Genomic DNA, 9,272 nt, shown 5'->3' with positions numbered 1-9,272 from the left:
TTTTTTAAATAAATACAATGTTTATGTATGCATTATTGGAACTGTAATATTTTCACCCATCTGTGGTGCCAGTGCTTGTGAGAGTCTTATTCTTTAAAATGTACCTTGTTGGTATTGTTTGAATTACATATCGTTTATGACATGAACAATGCGTCCTCCTTTCTAAAGGACACACTTTTAGATCACGAAATAGTATTGTAATATTGCATTTTTGTATAGTTTAGCGCTAAGCCTGTCAGAACATGATATTAGAGTTGTAAAAAAAAAGACAAAGAGAAAGCATAATATTTAAAAAATATTTAAACAATGCAGAAATATACGTAATCTCTGAAACGAACAACATACACCTTAAAATAAGCACACAACACAAACAAAGAATAGACGGTACTAAAAAAAGAACAAAATCTCTTGAAAGCATACATACAGCAGAAGAACAATAATGTCACTTCAAATGAATAATTAGCATACATTTAGATACAGTGTAAACAACGTTACTTACAGGTACAGTACATGGAGTATCAGCGTACTTCTGTTAGTTTAACCACTTAAAGGGAAATGACACCTTAGGCTGGTTTTGTGGTTTGTCTCTCAGTTCAGGTTAAAAACCACAGCAGGGTAAAAACATGGCAGGCTGCATAAGGCTGACCTTATAGTGTAAGCAACGCAGCTGCAGTTAATTAAATTAAATGGGTGTGTTACATTTAAAGGGGTTTGCACACAGGGTGCGATTAGTCAATCAGTTTTTACCGCATGCGAAAAAACGCACAAATCGAACTGAGTTCGATTGAAAAAAAAACCCGCATCGCGGCATCGCATCGCATCGCCGCACAGGGTGTGCATGAGGTCATTGAGAACCATGTGTTCATTTAAAAAATTATATTGTCCGTTTTTTCCGTGCGGAAAATCGCACCCTGTCTGCAGAGGCCTTTAGTGTGTCAATGTGCAAGCATTGACCGGTGGTAAACCCATGGGTCTGGACACACCCATTATTAATTGTATTAGACGCAGCCATGTTGGTTATTAGCCTGCCATGTTTTTAATCTGCCGTAGTTTTTTTGACAGACAGACAGACAGACGTTATTATTCGTTATTTTGGTAAATTGAAAACATTAGGAAAAATAAAAAGTGTTTTCACCTATAATGACATTCCCTAAATAGGGGGACGCTAGGATGAAAGTAGTTCACAGACCCAGATTTATAGGCACAATATAGTGTTTTTTGAGGGGTGAGGAGGGGTTCCCGTTCCTGTCCGTGCTGGCTGGGAGTTATTATAGTCCTGAGATCAGTCTTTACTGTTGTAACAACTCCTTTGGGACAGAGTGGGTGGGTTGTGATGTAACAACTCGTTTCAGACAGAGTGGGTTGGTCGTGACGTGCCGCCTATACGTTTGCTGGCGGTCACACTTTGACGGAGCACACGTATCGGTGTCCCCGGCTGTTCTTGCAGTCTCTGATCTGCCACTTGGCCCGCCTCCACACCAGCACGCACTTCCTGGTCCCGCCCTTCATCTTGGAGCGTGGAGGGGTCTTCCTCCAGTTGGTGTAACTGACCGCCTCCCGGCCCACCCACTCCCAGCGGCCCCGGCTCTCACCGTCGTTCAAACCTGAGGAGACAGATATTAAATTATAATATTAGACTTTATTTGGCTTTCTGATGACATCGGTGGGCGTTTCGCCGGACTTTATGATGATTGGTTCAATGATTGGCCTGGGCATGAAAACCCGCCTCCCGCGAAGGTCGAGGGACCGCCCTGTTTTCAGACTGTTACCACGGTCATAATTGAAATTTATGTAATTTGTTCTTGTTAACCAATTTGAACCCATTAAGACCTGGAACGCATCTGTGTCATTTTTTGATTTGAGCTAAAAAGCCTTATTTTACACTTTAGCTATTTTTTCTAAATCATGAAAATGTGTGCAAATCTTTGAATATATATATTTTTAAAGGGAATATTTGTTACTCAAAACTTTGTTTCTGGGGGTCCCTGGAACTAAATATTTTGAGATGGGGGGTCCGTGGCTAAATACAAATTTTGGGGGTCCTTGACATGAAAAAGTTTGAGCACCACTGATAGCCTAAGTGAAATTGGAAGTGATGACACAAAGAAATGAGCAGACAAAATTGGAACTGGAACACATTTTCTCCTGATTGGCCGAAGATTTGCCACCCACCTGAAAATGTATTTTCTGTTCATTAAAGATCTGGAGAGACAGGGAGACCCCTGTGACTGAACAAACACTCAATTGAGCACCGAAGTCCTGATGTCACTGCCAGTAGAGGGCGCATTCCGCAGGTTCATGGCTTTACATTTTGTGTTGATATCCTCATTGGGGAATCTTAGATCGCTTCATATAAGAACTGTGTTCCAAAAATAAACACACCACCCTGGCGTTTTTACTCATATGGATATGAAGCATCGACTGAAGGTGTAAATGGACACATTTACCCAAAGAGTAACACAATATAAACACTAGAAACGAGTCAACAACCCAAAGACTACATTTCCCATGAAAGCAGCTGCTGTGGGGACAGTGATTTCAGACCCGGAAGTAGTAGTTCTTAAGACTTTTAAGGCAGAATTAATTCCATTTTTGCCAGAAACAGGCTGTATCAAATTTGAATGAATATCATAAACGATGCAGAGCCACCCCCCTGACAAAAACGCCAGGGTGGTGTTTATGTTTGGAACACAGTTCTTATATGACGTGATCTAAGATTCCCAAATGGGGATTTCAACACAAAAAAAATAAAGCCACGAATCCTGGCCCTCTACTGGCAGTGACGTCAGACTTCGGTGCTCTATAGCAATACCGAGATACCGGCTTTACAAACGCCTTGCTCAAGGACGCTTCAGCCAGGCAGACAGGATTGGTAGGACAGCTTGTCCACGTGGTGCCTCCCTGGGTTATATGAAGCTCTGCTTTCAGCTATGTGCTGTGTATTGAGTTATGTATACAAAGAGAAAACATGCAGTTACACTGCAACTACACTGACCTATCCAGAATGGTTTCCTTCCACTGAAGTCCCACAGCCAGTTCATATCAGCTTGGGAGAGAACACTGGCCAGGTTACCTTTATACCTGCAAATAAAACACAGTTCATATAGGTTTGAAGTTAATACTTCAAAACAACACAAAGGTCAGTCAGTCAGACAGACAGACAGACAGACAGACAGACAGACAGACAGACAGACAGACAGACAGACAGACAGACAGACAGACAGACAGACAGACAGACAGAATGATCAGGGGGGGTGGAAAAGACTGATTCAATGAATGAATGAATGAATTTATTTGGCGATTAAAGGAAAGAGCACATCAGCAGTTCCACAACGTATAGCAGACACAATATCACCGAGGACAAACACACAATAAAGCTGTATTGTGTGGAAAAAGTCCGGAATTGAAAACGTACTTGAGTAAAAGTGCAAAAGTATTGGCATCAAAATGTCCTTAAAGTACCAACAGTAGAAAGTACTCATTAAACAAAATGTCCCGTTTCACAAGTTTTCAAATGTATAAAATGTATAAAAAAATCTTTTGAAAATAGCCGATCTACAAGCTCACAATTGGTCGACACATTGTGAGCTTGTAGATCGGCTATTTTCAAATGGACGAAATGTATATAGGGTGGGTAATGTATGTTTTGTAATAATAATGACAATATAAGAAATTAGTAACTAAAGTTTTCAAATAATTGTAGTGGAGTAAAAGTACAATATTTGCTTCTGAGATATAGTGGGGTAGTAAAAGTACTGACAAGTACTTAGTTACTTTACACCACTGCCCTTATGTCCATGATATTCCATAATGCCGTGCTCACCTCTCCTTGCAGGCCCGGTTAGCAGTGCTCCACGTGGCCTTGCGCTCCGTGCTGAGCATGTAACAGTAACCACCGTGGAAGACCCAGTCATGAGGACAAAGCTGAGCGCTCACCATCTGTGTGAAGACATGACCCGTACCATGTTACACCGCATCATCTGAATGTGCAGATTGAGCTAGATAAAAGCTGATTATGATTATCTACACATAATATTCTGTGGTAGAGTACAGAACCAACATTGTGCAGAGATGTGGAAGTATAATTTCTTGGTTGATGGCGGCCAGTGTTGGGCAGTAACAAGTTACTTTTAATATATTACTGTAATATTATTATTTTATCCAGTAACGAGTAGAGGTATTACTCTGCCAAAACAGTAATATTATAGCCTACCATATTACTATGTAAAAAATAGTATATATTACATATTACTCTGGTTTTGTTGGCTGCCTTTTGAAAACATCTCAAAGGGGAAAAAAAGTTTCACAGTTCACAGGTGATGGAAGCTTCTAATTGCATCAAGCCAAGAGTAAACTGAGTGAACAGAGGCAACGTTGGTTTGGTGTATTGCATTAGATGTCACCGTAATGTGAGAATGTAGTATCATGTCATGGTGTGTCAAAGTGTTCAGTGTGACAGCACTGGTACCTGGTCATTAGGAGTCCATGGTTTCCAGCTCACACCGTTGCAGTGAAACAGCCGACTCATGCTGTGGTTGAAGTGCAGCAGTCCCTTTAGCTCGGGGACACAGGGTTTGGTGTCCACTGTCACCTAATAGACAACACAAATGTCCACAGACATGTCAAAACTCATGTATTTATGCTTACACCATTAAATGGTAAATGATGCATTTATACACTGTAGCGCCTTTATCCAAAGTGCTTCGATGTGCCTTACATTCACACACCGACAGCAGAGGAAACCATGCAAGGCACCAACCTGCTCATCGGGAGCTGATAGAGGTTTCCCAAGCGTCGCTATACCTCCATTAGGGGTACAACAGTTAATCGAACAGCCAAAAGGCTGCCGTGGTGGTCAGAAGCAGTGGTGTAAAGTAACTAAGTACATTTACTGAAGTACTGTACTTAAGTAAAACATTTTTGCATTTTCAGGATTTTCAATTTTCAATTTGTTTACTTCTACTCCACTACATCTCAGAGGCAAATATTGTACTTATACTACACTACAATTATTTAAATTCTTTAGTTACTAGTTACTTTGCTGATTATTAAAAAAATACGTTAACCACTTCAGCCCTATTTTATACATAGGCTATTTGAAAATAGCCGATCTACAAGCTCACAACGCGTCGCATCGCGACGCGTTGTGAGCTTGCAGATCTGCTATTTTCAAACATTTTAGTACTTTTACTTCTGGTACTTAAAGTACATTTTGATACCAATACTTTTGTACTTTTACTCAAGTAGCATTTTGATTTTAGTATTTTTATATTGTGGTATTTCTACTTTTACTTAAGTAAAATATCTGAGTACTTCTTCCACCACTGGTCAGAAGGGTGCAAAGGGCCACCGTGTTAAGTGGTCAGATGGGGTGGACTGCGAACGCTTTCGAGAATGTTCAAGTGGGCCCTGATGCAGAAAGATAGGCTGATACTGAAGTAAGCAGGAACGTCTCACCTGTCCTTTGGGCGGTCCGGGTTGCTCTGGGCCCGTGGCCTTTCTGCCAGGGTCTGGTCTGGCCTTGGTGACCGGTGCTGACAGCACCTGGCCCTGGCTGCCTCCGTTGACCACTTTGCTGACCACGCGCACGTTGGCCTTCCTGCCCTTCCTGGACGGAAACGTGTCGTCCTCCACTTGCATGTTGGTGATGCCGTGGTACTGGGATCAAACAACAGAGAGGGGGAAAGTTAGCTAAGTAACATTTACTCAAGTACACTCTTGAGGCACTTTACTTGAGTATGTCCATGTTTCGATACGTATGGTATGTCCTACTGTACTTCTGCTCCACTAGATTTCAAAGGCAAATGTCCAGGTCACAACTTGTCGTGAGAAAGATACAACTTTAACTACTTTTGAACTTTTTTTGGTGTGGTGCTTCTTCCACCACTGTTAAAGACACAACAGACATCCCTGATCAGTCCAGTGAGGTGGGGGTACCTACTGGCGTCTTAGATGCTTACCGTGTAAATGACATCTGTTCCGTTGTTAAGAACTGAGGAGGGTGCGATCTGGAGGATGAAAAATATGGATGAGGAAGGGTTAAGTACAGAGAGGTGTGTTATACTTCAGTGTACTTATTTCTGTTTTATAACAAATGAAAAAAAAGAAGGAAACAAATGGATTTGGTTCCATTTCTACACTCTCAGAATTATGGTCTTTTTTTAATAGTAATAATAATAATTTAAATAAAATTGTACCACTTTTTCTCTCCAATTTAGTCGTTATGCCAATTCATTCCTCCCCGCACACATTTCTGTGTTGTCACTGCTGTTGTATCCTACTGGCTCACCTACCAGTGAGGAGCCCCCACCGAGAGGACGGGGAGCCTCCATCCTACTCCTCCCGCCCAACACTCCCTGCTGACAGGCTCCGGCCCCAGCCCGTAAGGACTACGTGCTCGACAAAGCCGGATGGACCGCGGTGGATTCAAACCCTCCGCAGTGGTGGGCAGCTACTTTACCAACACACTCTCACTCCCCAACATGCATATTGGCCCTCATTTATCAACGCGGTGCAGCCCGAATAATGAGCGTACGGCGAGATCACCGCACCTTTCGGCATTTATCAATATATCCTGACGTGGGCTTCATCCTACTTTACGCTGAGATCTCACGTCTGGTCGAGACCAGTTGTTGACGTTGGCTGCGCCCGTTTATTCCATTCTAGACCTGCGGAGCAGCATTGTCTGACGGTCTGACAGGCATCTGGACACATATATCCATTCCAAAATGTATATCTACACTATTAAATAATCCCTGTGAAAATATAACATTTTATAAAGTAATTTAAACAAACTGCTTTAACAGTCATTCGGTTGCATTGGCTATTTTAAAATAGCAAATCTGCAAGCTCACAACGCGACGCGTTGTGAGCTTGTAGATCTGCTATTTTCTAAATATACAGCGCTTCATGCGAGCGCATTTTCGGGACTCCCGACGATCATTTCATGGACTACAAACTTACAGTAGCTTGTCCTATGTTATGGCGTTATGTCATAGAGAGTTATGAAGACTACAACCTGGCTGGGTTAAGGATATAAACCCGACGCTCCAATCTCTTATTAACGTGGCGGCACGGAATCACTGCAGCCTGGCCGAGTCTGACTGCTTTATTTTAGTATAACTTGAACGCGCACTGCTTGGTATGGGGTAAATAAATTAATATACAAACGTATTCCATTCATGGCGATGTGATTGTTATCATAATATGTCATTCATATAGGCTACAAGCCTAAGTGACAAAGATACCGCTGCGGATTACAGGAAAAACACAGGCGGGCGCGTGTGTGTGAGTGTGTGAGAGAGAGAGAGGGGCGTGTGCGTGTTCGGCGAGGCGATCGGGGGAAGCTATTTCTTATTGGCTTTTCATGTCTTTGGTCGTATTCTGGTTCGTCTTCATGTCGTAAAATCGGGGCGTTTTGAGAATATTTAAGGGCGTGTTATTTAAATGACGCTCGTTTTCAGATGTGAGATTTATCAAAGCCCCGACCTGATGTACGCTCGGATCAGCTGTTTAGGATCCTTTGATAAATGTGACTTCGACGTTGGTGCACGGCCGAATATATGGAAAAATATACGCCGGTTTATACGCTGCGTTGATAAATGAGGGCCATTGTGACTTCTTGAGACAAATGTGACCAAACGTCAAACGTTTGACTGGAAGGGGGGGGGTACCCTTCTAGTCATGCCTTCCCGCACTTTTTTTAATTAGCATAAATGTTCGGGCAGAATTTGACAACTCTACTTGGGAGTGAGCGCTGAAAACCCGAGTCATAAAGGAACAGGTATACGTACAGTCTTCGGGTTGCTCATGGCTCTCAGCTTCTTCTTGGTGAGATCTGCTGCTGCTGGTGGAGGCTGGGGAATGTTATCTCCACGGGCAGGGGGCCGAGGGATGCTATCTCCACGGGCAGGAGGCTGAGGGATGCTATCTCCACGGGCAGGGGGCTGAGGGATGCTATCTCCACGGGCAGGGGGCTGGGGGACGCTATCTCCACGGGTCCAGATGACCTGGGACTGTGCCTCCACGGGCAGTTTCTCCAGCTGAATGGATCCATGCTGGGGGTAGAGCTCTGACTTCACCTCTTTACCTCCCAGGATGGGAAGCCCCCGGTCCCGCTGCACTCCACAATGTCCTGTCATTTAAAACAAAATGGAGAAAGTCTGTTTTGGGGTGTGTGTCACCAGCCACCATTAAGCCTGAATCCTACTGAGTGCCGGTGTCACAAGCCAAAAATAGCCGGCCTACAAGCTGCACAGCGCGGACGCGACGTGTTGTGAGCTTATTGGACGGATATTCTCGGACGTTCTCGGTCGTTCTTGGCGCGTGCCTCCATCGCAAGACGGAGCATAAATTAGGTTTAACGTTGCTATTTCTGGAGACACCAAAATCACCTCGCCCCGTGTCTGTGATGGTAATGTGAGCTGTGGAGATGACGAGATTTCTCGTCATATTTTGCTAAGCTGCAGACTGCCAATGACGAGAATGACACGATTTTGTGTTTTCAGTGGTTTTACGCTAGATGGTGCTGTTCGCTAACACATGAGTGACCATCTGACTCCCAGTAAAGCAGCAAATCACGTGACTGCAAAAAAACAAAACAGCCACACTCACTTCAATAAATGGATTTGGAAAAAAAGCCTTTTTCTCTGCTTTCTATTGCTTTTTGGAGAAAACAACCCACATTCAACTGCCCACAACTATGGAATGGATTATGGTGGCGGCACCATTTTTTCCTCCGATTCCACGAGACCCCCCTACAGTACGTCTTTTAAAGCGATCGGCGGGTGGATCGTTGTGAAAAATAATATTCTATGATTTTTCAAAGTTTAGTGAAAACACTCGGAAATAGCTGGCAGTGGCTTAAGTGAGCTGTTATAACACTCACCTCTCCCCGTGTCTGTGATGGTGAAGTGAGCTGTGGAGACGCTGCCTAACACGGCTCCCTCTGGAGACACCAGGCTCAGCTCAAACGTCTCCTCGGCCTCCTCCAGCCGGTCCTGGCTGATCTCCACCTGCCAGCTCCGCTTGGACACGCCTATAGACATAGAGCAGTTTACAGACAGCATGTTGTTTGTATGTGGTGGAGTGATGTATAAGCATGTTGGAAAGTATGTGTAAATATTAGTGCTTGTGTGTACAATTGTAACCCATTAAAACCGGGAAAACATCTGTGTCATTTTAGATTTTATCTGTATATATAGCACATTGGTTGGCTATTCAAAAATAGCAGATCTACAAGCTCATAGCGCGTCACTTCGTGCCGCGTTTGA

General features: G+C 43.4%; 1 protein-coding gene across 1 annotated transcript in view; it reads right to left on the bottom strand.

Annotated features, from left to right (window-relative positions):
• Window positions 1–285: 285 nt before the first annotated feature.
• Window positions 286–9,272, bottom strand: part of frem1a (Fras1 related extracellular matrix 1a) — a 59,918-nt gene continuing 50,931 nt past the window's right edge. Inside the window, exons 34-41 of the mRNA XM_084042963.1 lie at window positions 8,888–9,037; window positions 7,794–8,134; window positions 5,961–6,008; window positions 5,458–5,658; window positions 4,469–4,591; window positions 3,824–3,939; window positions 2,996–3,081; window positions 286–1,604 (exon numbers count right to left, since the gene is read on the bottom strand). Of these exons, the coding sequence (XP_083899089.1) occupies window positions 1,399–1,604; window positions 2,996–3,081; window positions 3,824–3,939; window positions 4,469–4,591; window positions 5,458–5,658; window positions 5,961–6,008; window positions 7,794–8,134; window positions 8,888–9,037 (1,271 nt within the window). The 3' untranslated portion in view covers window positions 286–1,398. The remainder of the gene's footprint in view (window positions 1,605–2,995; window positions 3,082–3,823; window positions 3,940–4,468; window positions 4,592–5,457; window positions 5,659–5,960; window positions 6,009–7,793; window positions 8,135–8,887; window positions 9,038–9,272) is intronic.

This window comes from Gymnoscopelus microlampas (genome assembly GCF_963454915.1).
Source record: "Gymnoscopelus microlampas genome assembly, chromosome: 19".
Classification (NCBI taxonomy): domain Eukaryota; kingdom Metazoa; phylum Chordata; class Actinopteri; order Myctophiformes; family Myctophidae; genus Gymnoscopelus; species Gymnoscopelus microlampas.
This window is presented reverse-complemented; position numbering and strand designations above follow the sequence as displayed.